The following is a 22,694-nucleotide window of genomic DNA, read 5'->3' as shown; positions in this document are numbered from 1 at the left end:
GACAGAATTTCAGAACTGGAAGACAAAGTGGCCAAACTTGAACATTCAGACAGTATTAAAAATAGAAAATAAGTAGAGAATGCTTAACATACAAAATAAGGATAGGATTTTAAAAGCCCCTGGGGGAAAACCTTAGATCACATTCAGAGGCAAGCCAATCAGAATTACTTCTGATTTCTTAACATAAACTCTAAAATTTACAAGGGCTTGAAATAATGTGTTCCAAGTCTGAAATAAAAGAACTGTCAACCATGATTTCTTTAACCAGCAAAGCAAATTTTCAGAATCAAAGCAGAAATAAAAATTTTTCAAGATAAGCAGAAATTCAAAGAATTTGTGACTGCTAAGCCAACACTACAGAAAGTACTCAAAGAAATAGTATAAATAATATAAATACAAAGAGAAGGCTGTTCTCTACAGAACCAGACATATAAAAGTGGAAGGGACATATATCCCAACTTATGCATAAAACCCAAACAGGAATAAAGAAATAAGAACAGCAAGGTAACATAACACCTCCTGAAACCCCAGAGCTCACATGTTTGAATCTCATTTGAATAGTAGTTAAAACAATTAGAAACTAGTGGAAATTAAACATTAGAAGTAAATCATAATGAGAAAAATTAATAAAATGTTCTCTGTAACAACACTGAATGTAATAGATCTCAACTCTCTAATTAAAACACATAGGTTGGCAGAATAGATGTAAAAATAAGACCCAATGATATATTACTTGTATGCGATTCATCTTACAGAAAAAGACAGCCACAGACTGAAAGTGAAAGGATTGAAATTGATATTGCATACAACTGGAACCTGAAAACAAAGCAGAAATAGCTACTCTCATACTCAATGAAGCAGACTTATATTCAATTTTTTTTTCTGAAGAGAAAATAAGGTCACTTTATTTCTAAATAAATACATGGAACAATCCAACAAGAATATTTAATAATAGTAAATATATATGTCCCAAGTGTTGATCTACCTAATTAAATAGACACTACTCAAAATAAAGACTCGGATAGATTCAAGCCAATTATACTGGGTGATATCAACACACCTCTCTAATAGATAGGTCATTCAGACATAAACTCAGAAAAGAGTCTTTAGACATATAAAATAAAGTTCAAAGGGACTTAACAAATATCTATAGAATAGTTTATCTAACCCTAGCCAAACATACTTTCATCTCATCTCTTTATGCACACTTCTCCAAAATAGACCATGTTTTAAGCTACAGAGCAACTCTTAGCACATACAAAAAAGTAACTGAAATAATTCCTTGCCACTTACCAGCATATAATAAAATTAGAAAACAATATCCCAAAAAACCTACAGAAACTATATATACACTCGGAGATTTGAAAATTTTATTTTTGTATGGTAAATGGGTAATAGAAGAAAACAGTGCAGAAATTTTAAAAATTCTTAGAATCAAACTACTATAGTGATATAACATACCAGAAGCTCTTGGACACTATGAAATTGGTTCTAAGAGAAAAGTTTATAATTATGAGTGCCTCCACAAGAAAATCAGAAAGATTCCTAATAAAAAACTCCATAATGATATATACCCCAAAGGCCCAGACAAAAACAAACACACTTCAAATAGGAAGAAAATAATTAAGATCAGAGTCAAAATCAATAAAATAGAAAATAAAGAAAATCAAAGGATTGATGAAATGAAGAGTTATTTCTTTGGAAAAAACTAAAGCCCCAAATTGAAAAAATTGAAGATGGAAAAGAAAAATCATGACAAACATCATAAAAATCCTGAGGATCATTAAGGACTATTTTGTAAACTAAAAAAAGATACATTTAGGGTCTGGGATTGTGGCTCAGTGGTAGAGTGCTTGTCTAGCACATGCGAATCCCTGGGTTCAATCTTCAGCACCACATAAAAATAAATAAATAAAATAAAGGTATTGTGTCCAACTATAATCGAAAAATAAACATTTTTTAAAAAAGATACATTTATAGATACATAAGACCTGTCAAACATGAATCAAGAAGACATAAAAACCTAAACAGAACAATAACTACCAATTATATAGAAGTAGCATTAAAAACCTATCCAAAAATAAAAAAAAAAAACCCAGAACCAGATGGATTCTCAGCTGAACTCTACCTGTACTTTAAGAAAGAACTTGTGCCAATGTTTCTCAAATTGTTTCATACAGTATAAAGGGATGAAATACTTTGAATTCTTTTCTACAAAGTCAGCATCACCCTCATACACAGGACACAAAAAAAGCAAAATTCTTTAAAAAATATTAGCAAATTGTATTTAAAAATATTAAGAAGATAATATATCATGACTGAGTTTGTTTTATCCCAGTTTTGCAAGGAAGGATTGATATATGAAAATCAATAAATGTAATCCACTGCATAAATGCAATTAAAGATAAAATTACATAGTAATTTCACTAGATGCAGAGAAAGTATATGAAAAAAATTCATCTATTCATGATGAAAACACTGAAAAATTAGGAATAGAGAGATATTATCAAGGATATATATGACAAACTAAAGCCAAAATCATAGCGAATATGGGAAATTGGTGAAGACATTCCTGCACCTGCTATTTGACAGGATCACAGCGTGGGGATGCTGCTGTGGGGCCGAACCATCTGAAAATCAGAACCAGGGGGATTGTTAAGTGTTTTGTTTATGATAGTCATGTTTTGGATAGTAGGGCATATGTCAATCAATGATAAAAGTATGTCTTGTCTGAGATTGCAGAAAAATTCCCAGAATGAGACTAAGGATACAATTAAGACATGCCCCCTAGGATACAAACAATAGTATTATTCCTCAAGAAATTCATGGGAAAAAAAAGATTGCAAATCGAGGTCCCTGAGAAAAGCTTAACAATTTAAACTAAGCCCCCTATTCTAAAGCCACAACCTGTGCAACATAATTTCCCCTCACTAACAGACCCTCCTTTGCCTTACACAGGAATTTATGATGAAAATGGGAAATACATAGTTAATATTAATGGCAAATGGGTTGAGGTGTAGAGCCTACCCTTTACTTAAAGAGTACAAAGATGTAAGACTTGGTGTAGTTTGACCATTTGACCAAGGATCAAAGAAACTCTTTAAGCAGTTAAATAGGTCATATGAAAAAAAAGAAAATTACCTTGGAAATTAAAAATAAAATAATGTAAAATTAATATAGATATATTTTAGAGAAATTTAAGAGTAGTAGGTTTTTAAGTATTATACTTTCACTATTTTAAGTGTGTTTTATTGGGACTGCAGTTTAGAAGTAAGTTCCAAATCTTTAATTGGATCAAAGGCTTTGCAGGAAGATGATGAATGGTGAAGCTGAAAGAAAGAAACCAATCAAAAAACAAAAATTCAGACATAACACCCATACTCCCCATACTTGAGTCTTTTAAAAGTTAGGGATGGCAGAAGGAAGAAAAGGTCAGTGAACCACAAAAACAAAACTTGAATGTTTTAGAAAGAAAAAGCAAAAGTAGGGAGACAATTGAGGCCACAATCAAGAGAAGGATGGCAGAGAGCAAAGAATGGAATGGAATGGAACAGAATGGAAAGAAAAGAGAAACCACACTGTGCTCTCACCTGACATCTGGCTTGGGTTGCAGAGAAAATGCCAGATTATGCCTAAACCTCTTGCCCTGGAGGATGTACTTGAGCCATACTTGTCCTGTATACCCAGCTGTCTATAATTGGAGAAGACCAGAAATGATGGAAGGCAGAGATCACCAGAAAAAGGGTCAGAACAGGAGAAACTTCCCAGCTCAGCTTATTATAATTTCTTAATAATAATCAGGTAGCTGAGGAAAACAGAAACCTAAAATGATGGGGGAAATGTGGGCTGGCTCTACAATCTCTACAATCTACAATCTCTTGCTGAATTCCTACTATACCAACCAGCTTCATTGAAACTGTCAGGGCTGTAGTTACTCGACCAGAGGAACAAACAAGATTAGGACTCACCCATATCAACAGTTGGGCATAAATGCTGAACCTATGACCCCCAGAGATGACAGTAATTTTTTGGAAAAGCATGTTAGTAGCCACACCAGGATGCAAATTCCAGTTCAGTGAGGAATTATCTACTGTAGACTGTAGAGAGTGTTTCAGGGACTTAAAAGCCTAGTGGAGGAAAGGGATTATAGTAAGGATAAGAAAGCTACAATTACCTGAATGTTAATTATATATCAAGTGCTATGTGACCTAGGATATGCTATGCCTAAATCTTAATTCTATCCTGGAATATAGAAATTATTTCTCTTTCCTTACATATGAGGAAGCTAAGGGCAAGTGCTTTCACAACATAAATGTGAATGAAGATAATTTTAGGGAAATGAGACCTGGCCCCTGAAGAAGGGAATTAAAATAGTAATGATACCAACTGGAAAAGAGGAGCTTAGAAATAGAGCAAGAGACATCTTCTCCTTTTGCATACTGATAATGAAATACCAATTTGCCACTGCCCCTATATATTAGACATCTTCTCCTTTGCTCTGCATCCTTGGCATAGAAGATAGGCTATAGTATTAAAACAGGTCCTGGAGCACAGACCTGGAATCTCAAATATGAGAGCCAAAGCTCTTATTTTTCTCTGCTGTCAATAGAAAAGCTTCACCCTCTATCATGATCTCATCTCTGGGCTTCCAGTTACTAGGAACAAGTAGGGCCTGGAATCATTGTGGACACATTTGTCAAAAGGCACAAAGCAGTCTCACTAAGGACATAACCCAAGTTTTGGGAATTTGGAAAAATGCATGCTGGAGTCAAGCTACGCTCCTGACCTGTCAGCAGTGTCCCCTAACCTTTTGCATACTTGGTTGTAATTGCCCACCTCTGGACACATGGCTTGCCCCTCACCTTGAACTGCATCCAGTCCTTGCATGTTTTGAACTCTGAAGTGCCCCCTGTCACCTGGGCAATGTTTTGTATTAAGCTGTGGAGGCACCTTCTCCAGTGCCAAATGAGAAACATCTGCAATTGTAAATGAAGGGAGGTTAGACACAGGCACTCAAGAGTGGACTTATAAAATTAACACAGATGCTCAAAAACATACTACTTTTTTGACCAAATGTATAATATTCTATAATCTGGAGGCCACATTAAATCCTTTAAATTAATGATACAATTTAATCATTATATTTTTTTATAGGCTAGCTTCTGTATCTTTTCATGGATAAGGTAATGAACCCCAGGTTATTTACTAAATCTGTCCAAGACACCACATCCCTATTAAATAGAAGAGAAGGCACTGGAGTTCTGGGCTGACCACAAGATTCCCATGAAGACCAAGAAATAAATAGAAACCATCTCCATTTCTAGCCTAAGGCACTGTATCTGCCTGACATGGCCATTCCTGGGACGTGAAAGTTTGCCTCCTGTTCTCCTTACTAGAAAATTCTCATCCTGTCCTAGTCCATAATTTTGTTTCCAATACAGAACTGTCTATAAACAGGGAATACAATACTCGTATTTTTAGAACATGTGAAAGAAATACTTTTCACTATAAATTAATATGCTCTAAATTTGGCTTTGGTATCAATTTCTTTTGTTTGGGGTTAATGAATAATTATCCCCAAATAGAGTGAACTTACACTTAGGAACAATGCTCTTCACTTGTGAGGACCAGGCATAACTGAGGTCCTTCTCAGGAAAGTTTAAAGCTTGCTAGCACCTTGATCATGTCACTTTCACATTAACAACACGATCTTATAACTGGGTTATAGTATGTTTATAGTTTTAAGTGTTTTTTTAACATATAAATCAAAATTGAAGAGTTTTTGTTGATGGCTGTCTTGCTGTAACTCACTGAAGTGTTTCAAATAGATGATAATAAAAATAACAGAATATCAGAAAAATTTAAATACTAACATATTTTTTGGCAAAGACAATTCCTGACATTTTGCATAGTTTTATTCATTTAACTCTCATGATAAACATATAAGTACTCTTAGCATCACCATTTTCAGGGAAAAAACATTAAGTCTTACAGAGGTTAGAAGATTTTCCCAAACATATAGAAACTAGACAAAGTACAAATAACATGTATAATTCCTTAATACGTTATACTTTATAATAGTCAAATATGACTCAAATAAATTGTCCTGTGTGACTTCCGGTCACAGCGATGCTAAAATGTGATATTTCAATCCAGTAGAGAAATAGGGAAGCCATAACCAACATATTTAATAATTTGTTTGAAATATCAAATACAGTGAGACAATTAAATCAAATGTCTCCAAATACAATGAGAAACTAACAACACTGGGAAGAGAGGGAGACCCAGTGCAATGAGCCTGCCCTTTGGTGTCCATCTACACTTTGAGGCAAGTGGCAAGTGACAAATGGATGGCTGAAACCTGAGCTGCGTCACAGAGGTGAGAGAAACATCAGGGACTGAGACTTTCAAAGCAGAAGCATCCTAACCTCAGGTTTCTGAAAATAACCCTGCTGGAGGGGAAGGGATGGGGCATGGGGTAACAGTGTGGTTTTTCCACAGGAGAATTCTGGCATGTTAAAAATGAGTTTGACAGGAGCTTGATGGATGTTTTCTTTCTCTTTACACCTTTTTGTCTTCACATAAAGAAGTTACTGATATCTTGAGGGTAATTAAAAAGCTCAGGGTAATAGCAAGAAACACAGGTAAGACAGGAATGTGATTTGTGTTGTGGTCACAGGACCCACGCAGTGCCATGTGAATTGCAGTGCCCCTGAGACCACTGCTGACACTGCCTGCAGAGAACAGCCTGACTCAACAATTTTACTTACCAACTCACAATATTTTTTTCTCTACAAAATTTAAAAGCATATTTTTATAAAACATCAATAAAAAGCAAACTCATTTTTGCTTTTTATTAATGTTTTAATAAAATTTACAAATTAAATAGTAATTAATTAGCAAATTATTAATTTTTATAAATGCTTTTAACAAAGTTGACATTTAGAGAATGACACAAATTTTAGAGAACTATTGTCATTGTGATGGCCAGTCTATTTCTAATATTCCTCTACCTCTCAGGTATAATCCTGTAGGGTTCTTTTTCAAAAACCTTAGGATGCTTCTGCCTTGAAAGTCTCAGTCCCTGATATTTCTCATGGGATAATTAATGATGGTGAAATGTGATGATCATTACTATCCAAAGTCCATGTATGAAGACACAAATGAGTGTGAATATACTATGTATACAACCAGAGATATGAAAAATTGTGCTCTATATGTGTAAAAAGAATTGTGATGCATTCTGCTGTCACCCTCATTGTTATACAAAATTACATATAAGAGGAAGTGAGGGGAAAGGGGGAAAAAACAAGAGAGAGAAATGAATTACAGTAGATGAGGTAGAGAGAGAATATGGGAGGGGAGGGAGGATAGTAGAGGGTAGGAAGGGCAGCAGAATACAACATACACTAGTATGGCAGTATGTAAAAAAGTGGATGTGGAACTGATGTGAATCTGCAATATGTATATGGGGTAAAAATTGGAGTTCATAATCCGCTTGAATCAAATGTATGAAATATGATATGTCAAGAGCTTTGTAATGTTTTGAATAACAAATAATAAAAAAATTTAAAAAATTATATAAAAATTTTAAAAAAGAAATAAGAAAAAATCCATTTTATGTGTAATACATAAGGCCATATGAAAATATAAGTATTGCTGAAATTCCCATAAACTGAAGAGGTTAAAAAAGCAAAACAGCTATTGGGATGGGAAGTGGGGGAATAAATAAACAACAAGGATGAAAGGAATGAAAGTCAGGTGTCAATAAAGTGTTCTTTTTTAACAACAAAAAAAAAAAAAAGAAAGAAAGAAAGAAAAAAGAAAACCACACTGTTTCATCCCAGAGGCTGTGATGCCTTTTTGAACAGGTCGAAGCTACCTAGTGTCATTCTCACGATGTCCTCACAGGGTCTGTTCAGAACACTGGGGATTTGTAGTTCCTCCCCTTTAAGCTTAATCGAAGATCTGTGGGTCATTCCACGAAAGCAGATCCATCATATGGAGGTAATGACAAAGAAAAATGCTTCTGTCTTACCTCTTAACTATATGATAGAAGACTGCATTCATTATGCTCCATATTTCAATAACACTGCAGTGAAGCTCTGGGGCACAGATTCTTGAACAGTTTTCAGTCTCTGCCCTTCTGTTAGCTCTGTTCCAATTCCTACATGTTGGGGCGGGTGGGGGGACCTGGGATAGAAGGTCTCCTGTGAATGTTCTTGATTGGTTTCAGGATTTCCAGGTCTGTACACATAAGCTAACTCTCTCCACTGCCTTCTCCACGGTCTACTTCAGTACCTGATGGCATGATACCAGCTCCATATAGTCCACTGCTGAGAAACCCCATCAGATAAAAATCCTACCGACAGCCCCAATGTCCAAGTCAATTACACATTATCTTCTTTCCCAGTCTAGTTTCTTCCTAATAATTTTTGTTTTTTTGGACTTTATAGCCTTTCCAGAAAATTCTGAAAGTATGTCTGATAGGAAGATCCAAATCCATAGATGTTAAAATAGCAGCCGTAGGCAAACTCTTCAGCAGTAGAAATAGTGCTTTCTGAAGGTGAGAGAGGATGGGGAGACTGAGTGCCAGGATGTGAGGCACACAGACCCTGCCAAGCTAACTCTTGAGAGTCTAGAACATCACCCTGATTTGTGCCACTTTACATTCCATATCCTCAGAGTGGTTGTGCCAGCTGTTTCTCAAGCAGACCTACAGCTCCAAATGAACCCTAATTTAGCTCTTTGTTTTCATCCTCACTTGAACATGTGACTCAGAGAAAAACTGATTTTACCTTAGCTCTCTCATGTGTGGCTGAGACCCGTCCTCCCCATTCATTGGAAACCACATTTTCCGTTTGCAGTCAATGAGAAACATAAATTCTCCATGAGGCATTGATGCCTCAACTTCTGGGATATTCAGAGAGAATTCACCATTACACATGAACCACCCATCAAATTACCTATATAGAATACATGAAGACACTCTAAGGAAAAAAAAAAACTTGGTACAGAATCAAGTGTAGTGGACTCAAAGGGAGCTAGAAATCTCAAATCTAAACTCCTGTGTTTGGTCCTTAGGCACTCTTCTTGAAAAAGGCTTGAATTGATTTATAAATATGTAAAAGAGTCAAGTAGAACATATATGAAAAAGAAGAAAGAGACTAAAGGTCAAAGGCAAAAGCAAGAGTTGTAAGTGTCACTGGAGGCTAATTTTCTGTCAGCTCAGTAAATAAATAAGACACATGACATTAACTTTTTCCAGCCTTTGCTAAGAGAACCACACAAGTTCATCTGAAGACATAAACCTTCTTTTTAACTCAAATAAATGCAAATCTTTAGTTGCAGCTTTAAAGAATGATGTTCGTGTGCATAATTCTTAAGCTGACAAATTACAAGAGCATTGATAAGCAATATACACCCCAGTTTAATTCCATATATTAGGGCATAAAGCACTCACCTGTGATTTGCAGAAGAAAGAGAAGCCCTGAATTAATGCTGAACCTTAATAGCCTCATTCAAGCAATGATGTGAGCAAGACCAGGAGAGACCACCATGAGTGGATAAGTTGTTACAGTCATGGATGTGATTTTACTAGAGGAGCAAGCACAAGTTGATGCAAGAAATAAAACACTAGTTTTTAGATGTAAATGAAATGAACATGGCTGGGTTAAGTCAGCTCTAGTTTTACAGCTCAGAGAGAATACAAAGTTAAATCTCAGTGTCCTGTTTTCACAAAGAAATGACTTCAGGATGATTGTTTTAAATTCTTTAGTCACCCTGGCATTCAGCATGAGCACATAATCAGGCTCAGTTTATTCTTTTATCCATTGGATACTCTAATAATCAAGCAGGCTACTTAAAAAGTGGAAAAGTGTATATTTCCCAGGATATATTTGACAGAACACTCTTTGATAAGTAATGTTTACACAATCCACATCTCTGGATATATAATGTGAGACCGTTTTTGTTTGCTTGTTTGCTTTTTTAGGGGTAAGATAGAATCCTTTCCATGCTGACAGACAGCAGTTGGTCTTGCAGAATGCTAATTCAGGAAGGTTTCAATGAGAATGAAAGGAGTTAATAGATCTATACTGTTAATAGATCTATACCTCAGTAAGGACCTAAGGCTGGCATTGAACTTTTAAGTCTACTGCCTCAGCCTCCCAAAATGCTAGGATTACAGACATGCACGACTTGTGCATGGCACAAGTCTCATGTTTTTTGTTTGTCCTTTTAACCTTTTGCTCCTTTACTTGCTAGGTTCATTTCCTTATCTGAGAGATCAAGATAGTAATACCTACCTCAATATCATTTTAGGACTGAAGTGATAAAAGAAACAGGAAATTCAGTCTAGGATTCAGATTAAACTGTTAATTATAATTTTAAAAAATTCCTAAATTTTTGTACAATTATTTTATTAACATATAAATTCAAAGTTAAAAGGGCATCATGTTCTGAACACATAGTAAGCAAATCCATTCTATATTTAAAAAATAATATTATGTTTTGCTTTCCCCTGTACTGGCAAGCTACATGGGATATAACATTAACATTTTTTTACTGAGCCAAGCTGTTACTCAATGTTGTCATGTGCTTCTTTGTTTGTAGGAGAACAGCAAGTCAACTAGATTAAATATATGACCTAGGGAGCTGCCACTGAGTGTCTTGCTGGAAGGGAAAATACCATGCTTGGCCACGTTTCATACTGAAGTGAAGCTCTTTCAGTATTTCACATTGATGTGTTCAACTACAGCTATAAAGAGGAAATAAAAGTAAGGATATTTGAGGGCAATTCCAAGACAGAGAGTCACTTCCCAGGAAGTAACCACAAAGAGAGAAAGAAAATACTGGATTCTTCTACAGTATGCCTATGTCCATAGCTATTCATAGTAGCAGAATGGAGGCTATGAACCTTATTGTAGTAAATCAGGAGTTCTACATCCCTGTCAAATTTGTATCCTTCAACCATGGAAACCTGAGTTTGGGACTACCAAGGGAGCCAGATCACTCTTTTCTTCCTGGAGCTGAGGTCAGAGCTGAAGGCCACAGGCCTCCTCCACCAGTGAGCATGACCAGGAGAAGAAGGGAGAATCAAGGGACAACTCAGCACATTAAATCTGGGTGAGGAGGGAGCACAGTGCACCTCCCTCTGAGTTAACAGGGAAAAATAAGGACCACTTGAAAAGGGTTGGACAAAGTTAAGACCCAACACCCAAGAAATAGGGTCCTGGTAACAACACTCCTCTGATTTACTAGAGCAGAAGTCTTATCATCTGCAAGGAACTGAATGGACTCCAAGGGAAGTTGGAATGAACCCTCTGGATACCATGCTGGGAGCTGATAGTGGCAACCATGCTGAGTGTGTAGAACAGTTCTTTCGAAAGGACAACAGGAATTTGTATAACATGGCACTGTCCCCAAAGCTTGCAAATAGTTATCTTGCCAGCACTTTTGGCACCCCCATAACTGTAAGAGAAGTTTCCCATTATGCCACCACTATTATCCTATGAGGACAGGTACTTATCAGAAAGATAGTATCTAGGATTCAAAATGGCTAGAAGCAGGTAGCACATGGCCCCATGTGCTTCCTGGTGCAACTTGTGCACATACCACAGGGTGAGCTTCACCTTCAACCCAGGCTAGAGGTTCCCTAGATTCTAACAGAAGTCATCCCCAGAGTACCTGTCTTCATCCAATATGTAGGCATGGAGATCCAGGTCATTGCTTCCTCACAGGTCTTTGGGGCCTAAAGATAATATGATGAGCAATGAAAAAAAGAAACTTGATATGAAGAGACTAGGAGCACAGAAAAAAAGACTGTTGGAATGGCAGTACTATGGACTTTGGCATGTTCCCAGCTACAGTTAGAATGCCTCCAATTGATTTTTCCCCCAAAATGACTTCAGAAACCAGAAGTTAGAAGCAAGAAACAGCATTCAAAACCAGCGTGTTTTGTGAAGGTGCCACTTGTAGCAATTGTAAAGATTGTGCAGAAAGGAAAAAAAAAAAGAAGAGAGGAAATACAGTACTCATCTTTGTACCTCCAATTTGTCCTGTAATTCTGCCACAATATTCTTCCCATCTATCAAGGAATCGAAGCTATAGACAGCAGAGACTTCATCCATGGGGAACACAAAGGAGGCCTCCAAAGGCATTTTCTCCTCATTCTCATAGTTTAAGATTGCAGACAGGACAGTCACAAACTCATAGATAGACAAGGTCACAGAGATGCCCTTCAGTGCCATTGGGAATACATCAGTATCAAAAAGTTCAAGAAGCTTTAGCAGAAGGCCTCCTGCAGGCCAAGAATTGGGCTATGTTCTTGGCTCCTTCTGAAGACTGATTAGATCATAGGATGGCAGTATACTGACACAACATGGCTGTGGAAAACAGTTGGCCACAGAGGTATGGCATGCTTTTCTCTAGCAGGGGAGAGAGGGAATCAGAGGGTTAGTGTTGCAGCTAGGAGGTAGGTAGGTGGAGAGAAAGGCAGGATGATATGAATACTATGGCTCCTTCTAAATGCTAACCGCAGGTGGGGAGGCTGTAAGATTCACCAGTGCCCACTAAAAGGAAATCCCTGAAATACCCTGATGCTGCTTTAAATAGCAGTGCCCTATATTCAGATATAGAACACACTCCACTCCTTAGGAATATAGCATAAGTGTTATAAACTTAACCCTCCTGAACCTTAGTACTCTCTTTCTAAAATGAAAATAATAGAATTTTCATATAACATATGAATTACATGTGACCTTTTTATACTACAGCACTTCAGAAAGGTGTCTTGCAATAGGGTAAAGAGTGGCCACAATGGCTGATCAAGGTCAAAGCCTTGAATGTTAGGCAGCTGGGAGGAGAGAGGGCTTCCTCTGAGCCAGGTAGCTTTGTCCATGTTGGACACTAGACATGCAAGAATCTGGCTTAACAGGTCAGAAGCAGGCAGGGAAGGGGAGGAGCAGGGAGGGGCACTGGGAACTTCAGGAGGAGGTAGGTGACCCTGCTGCCTGCACTAGGGGAATCCCAAACCTAAACCTCAGGACTGATAGCCTCCCATTCTGCTCCTCCCAGGGGAGGAGCCCAGTGGACCACCTGTTGCAGGCAGAAGTGGAGAACCTGGGCTTCAGCCAGGAGGAGAAGTGGGCTGCACAGTGGGGCCTGCACAAAAACAGAGTGATCTATCTTTAATTTTTCAGTCCTATATTTTTAGTGTTCAGACATTTACAAAATAGGCAGCAGCAGTCTCTTCTACATAGATGGGCTTAGAGGCTGCAATGATTCAGTTGCATGGAGGCTTAAAGCCACATTTCCAAAATACAAACTTACATAAAATTGAGAAAACATCACTTATCCCAGAGAAAGAGAGAGGGAGGGAAGTAAAAAGGGATGGAGAGAAACAGAGAGGAAGTAAGAAAAGGGAAAAGAGAGCCATGGGGATTATCAGAAGATGGCTACATGCCCCCTCCAGGCATCCCCCAAGGTTCCCCTAAACAGCCAAACCTGCAGAAATCCCTGGGGACACACACCAGGGCTAGGACACACACCTCTGGCACTTGGGGCTACAGTAGGCACCAACAGTTCAGGGGCAGGGGAAGGAAGGCAGAATGGGAGGCCCTCAGGCCTGAGGTGCAGGGCTGGGAGTCCCCCAGGGCGGGCAGCAGGGTCACTACCTCCTCTTGAAGTTCCCAGGGCTCTGAGCTGATGCAAAGTGAAAGCAACTGTGGCTAAATTTCCCTGAAGCCCTGCCCCCTTCTAGGGACCAATTATCAAGTGGGGACCATATCACTAAGGGATCAGTGGGAAATTCTTAAAGCTTTGAACTTCTTTCCTCTGGATCCAGAGGAAAGTCCGAGAATTGAGAATGTTCACTTACCTCTGCCTGATCTCTCCAAAGGAACTGTTAAGAGGATAGGCACAGGGAAGGGGCTTGTTTTTTAGGTGAAAATGCTGCAACAGTACATCAGTAATACCAAACAAACAACAAAAACAAGAAGAACAATATATATACATATATATATGTAAATATTTATATATACATACCTGTAAACAGACTTTACCAAGGGTTTGGTTATGCTGGCCCTGCTAATGTAACAGAGTTCGGAAATTGGGTTCTTTATCTCATGAATTTGAGGAGTGAAATCCACAAACACAAGGGTGACAGCAAAGTAATAGGATTTATCAGAGTAATAGAAAGAAAGCAGAGTTCCTGAAGGGGAGGGGTCCCAAGAGAAGGACGCTAATGGGTGACTATTGTCTAGGGGTTTTTAAAGGCATATCTGATGGCCCAGCAAAGGTGGTTGGCGGGGTAAGGGTTACTAACAGGGACCAGTCAAACTCTTCAAGCTCTGTGCTTAATATACCACTCAGAAGTGCCTAATTTCAATGACTTATTTACATAATTAAGAAGACAGGTATCATGTGCTGTTTTTTGACACCTCAATTAAGAAGTGGAAGCAGTTCATATAGGGGTATGCTTGTGGTCCGTCATTGCTAGGGGTGAGGGCAAGGAGTGCTATGGTTGAAGCTTTGAGGAACAGAAACAGGTGTTCTAACCCAGAAGTCACTGTGGTAAACACAGGGTAGCAACTCACGGAATGTCTTTCAGAACCAATGTCTTCTTTTGGTTTGATGATGTCCCCCTCCCCACTGTCCTTCTCCAAGGCCCTTATCTTGGCTTCCTATGGGGGAATCTATCTTCCTGTACCACTTCTAGGAATATTATGGGCTTTTTATCATTGATTCCTCATCTTTAATGTGAATTTTCTGTTCCTACATTCTACCTAGAGGTAGGGCCAGCAACATACTTTGTTGAGATAGTATCCATTTTCTAGGGACCCTGCCTTCCAGATATGGTGACTTGTTTGTCTCATCGGGATGGTAAATCAAGTATTTGATATAATAATTTAAGTAGAATAAGAATATCTTCTTAAGTCAAGAATATCATTGCTCATTTTCTTGGTGTGGGGTGGTCCTAAGATGGCTAGAGTTAGGCTACCTCACTGGTATTTCCAGCCAGCTCTGTTTTGTATGTAGTCAAGGTCATAAGCACCCTGATGCAGCATATGTACTCAAGGTCAAAAATATCTGCTGGTAAGCGTGCACTTATGAAGGAATTTATATAACCTGTTGGCACTGGGCCTCCTTTGTTTGGCCTGAATATAGAAAAGGTCTATGGAAAGATTCAGGAGTCTGCTGCCACCTTCAAATAAAGCATTTCCACAATTTCATCACCTCACATCTTGCACCTGGGATCCTGAATATGGTCCCCAGGTCTGAGCCCTGCAGGACATCTGGCTAAAGGACAATACACATGATCAAATTCCCTGTATCCTCTGTATTTCAAAAGAGCCCACTTAATCTGAAACTTAAATAAAGTCATATAAATGTAGAGAATCTGTGTTAAGTACATACGATGTGTGTGGATGGCCAGCTTTGATTTGGGTCTCTGTCATGTATTTATTGTGGCATTTTCTTTCTCCAAGTATTCATTCTTGCATCTGAGAAATGAAGATAGTGGTGCAGCTAACTCCCTGGGTGGTTTTTACAATCTAATGGATCTTAATGGGTGGGAAAGTAAATCACACACACACACACACACACACCCACACACACACACACATCCATATACATATATAGAAAGCACTACATAAGAACAAATTTTATTTCATAGCTTCTAAATTCTGGTGCAGATAGTTATTACTACTACATTTGCCAAATTAATTTGTGAGAAGAGATGATTTACTTATCTAGGTAAAGAGCATAATTTTTCTTTCTCTTAGCTGAAGATTCTGGAAAACAACAGAGAGATGCTAGAAAAGTAAGAAGAGTTTATCATCTGATCTTGCTGGGATAAAAGCACAGAACTAAAATTTTACCACAGACCAGACATGACAATCTGGTTTGAAATAACTGAATCAGGAAACACACTTATGTTGCCGGTTATGAGAAAGAAAATATTTGAAAAGTCCCTACACCTGGCACAATGAACAAGTAAACAGAACTTTAATGAAGTTCTGTTTGCATTCTATTTTGTGTTTGTTTATTTACTTTGTGTTTATTCATATTTGATAGTAACTACAGATGAATTAGATTGGCTATATATTTGCTATACTATATTATTGTTTTCTTTTCAGAGGATATTCCCACTATTTGCTTTAAAAGACCCTTAAATAAAACAATGTTCTGTGTTATGCTAGCTCTAGTCTAATATCTTGTCTGTTCAATGAATATCTTGGTTTCATCAAGGGGCCATGTCTGGTGATTAACACAGACCATCTAGGTCTGTGTGAGTACACTCTGTGGTCTCATAATGACACATTTCTCAGAACATATCTCATGTTTAAACACACATGATATTTTGTTTTAAGTTCTTTATTACTGGATATTTTCCTCTTTGTTTATTTGCTTATTTATTGAATTTTACCCCCTCCCTTTTACAGTGTGAACTCCAGTTGAGAGAAGATTTCTGTCTGTCCTGTTGTTGCCCAAAACAGAGAAATGAGTGGTCAGGTGAGATTCACAAGCTATTGGTTCCTAATTCCTTGGAAGATTATCTTGATTACTGTGTATTAACTTGTAGCTCTAGAACTATTTCATCATTCAGCATTTAATTGCTCCCTATGCTCACAGAGCTCTTGCTTGTGGAGTCTTGGGACATGTCACAGCAGAGGCATCAGAAGGACCATGAAACCATTTAAAATCCCTAAGATGTACAAGATAATTTTGTTTCCACTAACTTGGAGGAAATCACTCTTTAACCTAGCACACAGAGAATTCACTTTCTGTTTGCAAATGAAAAGGACCACTTGAGGTCATCACCTAGAAAATTCAAGCTCAATTTCATGACGTCTAGGAAAGAGACACATTCAGAATGGACATCCCCACTGTCCTATCAAAAAAAAAAGTAAGATAAAAGGAGGGGAAATTTTGTTTCTATTTGTTGAGCCAGTATGACCTTCTTGATCATGTAAGTACTCAGAAATTCTCATGTTTCTCAACCTCATTCTGAATACTTGGGGTGCAGGATTCATGACTCAGAGCGTCGGTTTCTGATGTGATGGCCAGGGTCCATTCCCCAATCCCTCTCTCCAGCAAATAGCATGTGGGAATATATTTGTTTATTAGTTTTTTGCTCTCTCCTAATCAATTCAACATCTGTCACATTCCAAGCACCACAAAATTGCTGAGGATTAAGTATTAGTTGAATAAGTTCCCTGATGTGGTGCAAATAGTAACTTAATGAAACAAAGATATTAAAAAACTTTTCCTACATAGTCAGGTAGGGAAGGGGAGCTTGGTTGGAATAGATGAACTCTAGATAGGGCAGAGGGGTGGGAGAGGAAGGGAGAGGGTGAGGGATTAGAAATGATGGTGGGATATAATGGACATCATTATCCAAAGTACACATATGAAAACATGAATTGATGTGAATATACTTTGTATACAACCAGAGATATGAAAAATGTGCTCTATATGTGTAATATGAATAGTAACGTACTCCACTGTCATATATAAAAAACTTAAAAATTTGCTTTTTTATTTTCTGAGGAATGAATACATTTCTTTTTAAATCCCTCCATTTTCATCTTATTTTCCTGAAATGTAGTGTGTTTCCCAAGGTTTGGCCTCCAGCCTTAGTTTGAGCTGGCCTTATCCTGTCTCCTCTAGTGATGTCACTGAGCTTAAGACATAACTCTCCTCTCAATGTAGATACTTTCCAAATCCATCAGCATGGGACTTCCATAATAAATGTAATGATATGAGCCATTTTATTTCATATCTTATGTATCAAAATGTTTTAAGAACATCTTCATATTTGTACTCCATGGGGAGGTAAATATTATCTTATTTTTTGAAAAACAAACATTTAGCCAGGCGCTGTGGCGCACGCCTGTAATTCCAGCAGTTTGGGAGGCTGAGGCAGGAGGATTATTAGTTCAAAGCCAGTCTCAGCAACTTAGCAAGGTACTTATCAACTCAGCCAGAACCCGTCTCTAAATAAAATATAGAAAAGGGCTGGGGATGTAGCTCAGTAGTCGAGTGTCCCTGGGTTCAACCTCAGTACCAAAAGAAAAAAATAAAAAGGGCTGGGGATGTCGCTTAGTGTTTGTGCACCCCTGAGTTAAAATCTTAGTACCAAAAAAAAAAAGAAAGAAAAACAAACACTTAATGGGTGTCTACTGTGTGCAGAGTACAATTTTAGGAATATCCCACATGCTCAAGGAACAGCATTATAGTGGTGAATGTCAAAGTACTGACTTGTAGGACACAAATGAGAAGCCAATAAAGAAAACATATTCAGTGGTTGGCCTGAACTTCCTCATTTTACCCTTATAATTCTGTTTAAGTTATTAATTTTATCTCCTCTTACTCTCAAAACATTCTGGATGGAATGATAAATTTTGACTGAGTAGTTAATTGTGAGACTACCTGTGCAGGGAAGGCTTTCTGCTTCATTACAGGGAGAAGCAGAATCGTAGAGATGATGAACTACTAGTCTAAAGTCACACCATCTAAAAAAGGATTTGAACTTGGGCCTTTAAACCTTTAATTCAAATTCTTTTGGCTATGCCATGTTGTACATCCCATAGAAAAATGATACAGTTTGAGTTCAATCTTCTATGAAAGTGGTCTTTTTATTATGGGTGTCCAATAAGTTACTATTTAAATTATTATACTTGATTCCATGTGTCTCTGAGGCCTATGAAACTCTCTAGTTGTGAGTGCAGAAATAGTAAGATGGAATATTTAGTGATTTAAAAATAACATTTGAAGTTATAAATATAAACATTGTTTTCATTGAAATTTCAGGTTGCAATAGTGTTATTTTCTTTTTTTAAAAAAAAGAGAGAGAGTGAGAGAGGGGAGAGAGAGAGAGAGAGAAAGAGAGAAAGAGAGAGAGAGAATTTTTAATAATTATTTTTTAGTTCTCGGCGGACACAACATCTTTGTTGGTATGTGGTGCTGAGGATCCAACCAGGCCACACGCATGCCAGGCGAGCGCGCTACCGCATGAGCCACATCCCCAGTCCGCAATAGTGTTATTTTCATGAGAAATTTCATGTAGGCTTTCTTTACTCTGAGTCTATAACTTAAAGAAATCATGTGAATTTTGTTTGAGCCTCAACAGCAGTAAAATTCTTTATCATTTCCAAAGTGTATCATGAATATCACCATATTTAATCTTTTTTTTTTTAATTTTTAATTTTTTTTATTGGTTGTTCACAACATTACAAAGCTCTTGACATATCATATTTCATACATTAGATTGAAGTGGGTTATGAACTCCCAATTTTACCCCAAATGCAGATTGCAGAATCACGTCGGTTATACATCCACAATTTTACATAATGCCCAATTAGTAATTGTTGTATTCTGCTACCTTTCCTATCCCCTACTATCCCCCCTCCCCTCCCCTCCCTTCTTCTCTCTCTACCCCATCTACTGTAATTCATTACTCTCCTTGTTTATTTTCCCATTGAGCAATTCTTGGAGGAAAAATTATCTGGGTTAATCAATAACAAGTATTTATGGGGTTCCCACCATTCATCAAGCACCATTATAGGAACATCCCAACTTTCAACACTATTTTCCCATTCACTTAATCTATCATAATTTCAGGCACCTGCCTACATCTCTACGTATCCCCTGCATTTTCGCAGCTGAAATATCACATATTATTTTGAAAATTTCTCTCTCTTGTTAAACATCTTTTCATAGGAATACGTTAAAACCTCTGCGTGACAGGTATCCTGTTCCTCCTTTCTATTAATTAACTCAATTCAGAGACCTCCAACTAGGCCTGTGCAGAGATGGCTACTTCAGATCATGGGCGCCACCTAGTGGCCACATTCTCTCTTTGGTTTTGCACAAATGTAAACTGGTTTCAAGTTCAGATGATCCTCCACAGAGAAAAGACAACACTAGTCTGGGGCAGACGGGGTGGGGGGTTGGGGAGGGGGGTGGGTTTAAAAAATGCCAACTTTTTTCCAACAAGAAACACAAAAAGGTCCTAATACTCAAAGATCCCACCAATACAATACTCGTAGTCTCTGGAGATTCAATGCCATGACAGCAGGAAAGTAAATACGTCGCATTAACGTATTGTGACAATATTCTGTAATTTATTATCTTATGAACCAACATGCATGATCAAATGTATCCTAAACAGGCTATGGTGTGTGAATAGTTTTGTCCTATTTTAGGTATTTTTACATTCATTGCTTCTCATATTGTCTTCTTTGTGTCGCAGAACTTTATTCTTGACTCTCCGATGTTCCCTGTACTTGGGGAAGTTCATTATCTTCCCTTGACCTCTACCTCCATCTATCTTTTACATTTTTTCACTCCAGCAATAGACAATGAATGAGCAGTTGCCATTAATTATGAGGATGGTACTTCTCATTCTATTTATCCTAGATGAGGAATTAGAAAACATTGAACTTTAGTGAAAATCTGAATTCCTTTCATTGTGCATGGAATTTAGACAGAAATGCAGATTCACTGCAATGATTGCATTCTGGAATTATTAGAAAAGGCTGATAATTGTCTTAGGACAAAATATTCATTTTAGAGCATTTGAAAGTTTGATTCCAATAACACGTGATACTAGATATGGTATTCTAGAGATACAATGATGAACATGTTCTACTATATTTGATAGTACTGTACAGTGTATTTACAAATCTGTTGAAGAAGGTTAATTAATGCTAAATATTCTTACCATAATTATTATTTTTAAATACAAATTTTTACATAAAAATCCCCAAAAGTTGTAGTAATTAAATATTTTAGTTTCATGACTCTAAGTTTTCAAAAAATTACACTATTAACAATGTTTAAATATCTCCTATTTAAATTTAAATTCTAAACAATTTAAGTCCCAAGGAAATGTTTGAATATTCTACTAGTAGATTATTTTCAGTAAAATAACATGGAATAACAAGTGGACATCTTGTCTTGTTTAATTATATTTAAGGTAAAGTCTTTCAGTAATTTGCCATTATGAGCAATATAGACTGAGGAGATTCATATAGGTGCTTTTTCTTTTTTTGTTACCCTATTAGTTACTTTATTAGTTATAAAAACAGTTCTGTGGGAGATTAAGGAATGGGTACTATTAACAACAAATCATAAGGCATAGAACAAAAATATAAATAGTTCTATTTGATAATTATTTAAAATGAATTATTTAAAATACACATTACTGGTATCTCAAAGTCTTTGATGAGATAGATGAAGTACTGGTAGAAAACAAGAGACATGACTGAAAAGGCTTAAACTGTTTCAAAATTCACTATGCAATGGATTGATAATGTCTAATTACCAGAAAAAAAAAAATCTTCTCTATTTAGAATTCCCAGAAGAAAATGGCAGAAGAAAATCATTCCACAGTGACTGAGTTCATCCTGGCTGGATTAACAGACAAATCAGAGCTCCAGCTGCCCCTCTTCATTCTCTTCCTAGGAGTCTATGTGTTCACAGTGGTGGGGAACCTGGGCATGATCACACTGATTGGGCTCAGCTCTCACCTGCACACTCCCATGTACTATCTCCTCAGTAGTCTCTCCTTCATTGACCTCTGCCATTCTACTGTAATCACACCCAAAATGCTGGTGAACTTTGTGACAGAGAAAAACACCATCTCCTACGCTGAATGCATGACTCAGCTCTACTTCTTTGCAACTTTTGCAATTGCAGAGTGTCACATGTTGGCTGCAATGGCATATGACCGCTATGTTGCTATCTGTAACCCTTTGCTTTACAAGGTAACCATGTCTATTCAAGTCTGTTGTTGGATGGTAGTTGGGGTGTATACTGTGGGCTTGATTGATGCCACAGCTCACATAGTCTGCATGCTAAGAGTGCTTTTCTGTGAAGCTATAATAAACCATTATGCCTGTGATCTTTATCCACTATTGGAGCTCTCCTGTTCCAGTACTTTTATAAATGAGATAGTAGGTTTGTGCATCAGTGCATTTAATATCTTTGTTCCAACCATGACAATCCTTAGCTCGTACATCTTCATCATAGCCAGCATCCTGCGCATTCGCTCCACTGAGGGCAGAGCCAAAGCCTTCAGCACCTGCAGCTCCCACATCTCTGCTGTTTGTCTCTTCTTTGGATCTGCTGCATTCATGTATCTTCAGCCATCATCAGTCAGCTCCATGGACCAAGGGAAAGTATCATCTGTGTTTTATACCATTATTGTGCCCATGCTGAATCCTCTGATCTACAGCCTGAGGAATAAAGATGTCAAAGTGGCCCTAAGTAAGCTCCTTGGAAAAATAAATTTTCTATAAAGAAAGAGTATTTTGTTTTAGAAAAAAATTTACAATTTCTGGGTGTTTGGTAATAAAATAGTCCAAAGAGCGCAATGAATATTCACAAGAAATAGAATTACTGATAGTTCTTTATTATTTGGAAGAGCAACACCAAGGTTAAATTAGGCTCCCAGGAGTAGACTCATGCAGCACAATGCCCTTCCTGGAAACTCCAGATTCCATCTACTCCAAATAACCCATATCACCTCTAAATATTTGTCAAAATTTCTTCAAATTCCTCCAGAGGATTAATAATGGTTGTTTATGTTTGTAACATAGATCTTTTCAGATAATACTCATTTAGCTTCACTCATCGAATATATATATTTGGCATATTCTTTAATATTATCAATAGTTTGTGTATTT

General features: G+C 37.4%; 1 protein-coding gene across 1 annotated transcript; it reads left to right on the top strand.

Annotated features, from left to right (window-relative positions):
• The first annotated feature begins 21,365 nt into the window (after positions 1-21,365).
• LOC101956617 (olfactory receptor 8G50) lies at positions 21,366-22,307 on the top strand. Its single transcript, XM_013364838.1, has one exon. The coding sequence runs from the start codon at positions 21,375-21,377 to the stop codon at positions 22,305-22,307; it is 933 nt and encodes a 310-aa protein (XP_013220292.1). The 5' UTR covers positions 21,366-21,374.
• Positions 22,308-22,694: the final 387 nt, after the last annotated feature.

The sequence above is a fragment of the Ictidomys tridecemlineatus genome, chromosome 4 (genome assembly GCF_052094955.1).
Source record: "Ictidomys tridecemlineatus isolate mIctTri1 chromosome 4, mIctTri1.hap1, whole genome shotgun sequence".
Taxonomy (NCBI): Eukaryota; Metazoa; Chordata; class Mammalia; order Rodentia; family Sciuridae; genus Ictidomys; species Ictidomys tridecemlineatus.
Note: the sequence above shows the minus strand (reverse complement) of the source record. Positions and strands in the feature narration are given on the sequence as shown.

Bases quoted from the DNA above. Each gene is read 5' to 3' on its own strand.
- LOC101956617 (XM_013364838.1), top strand. From the start codon at position 21,375: ATGGCAGAAGAAAATCATTCCACAGTGACTGAGTTCATCCTGGCTGGA.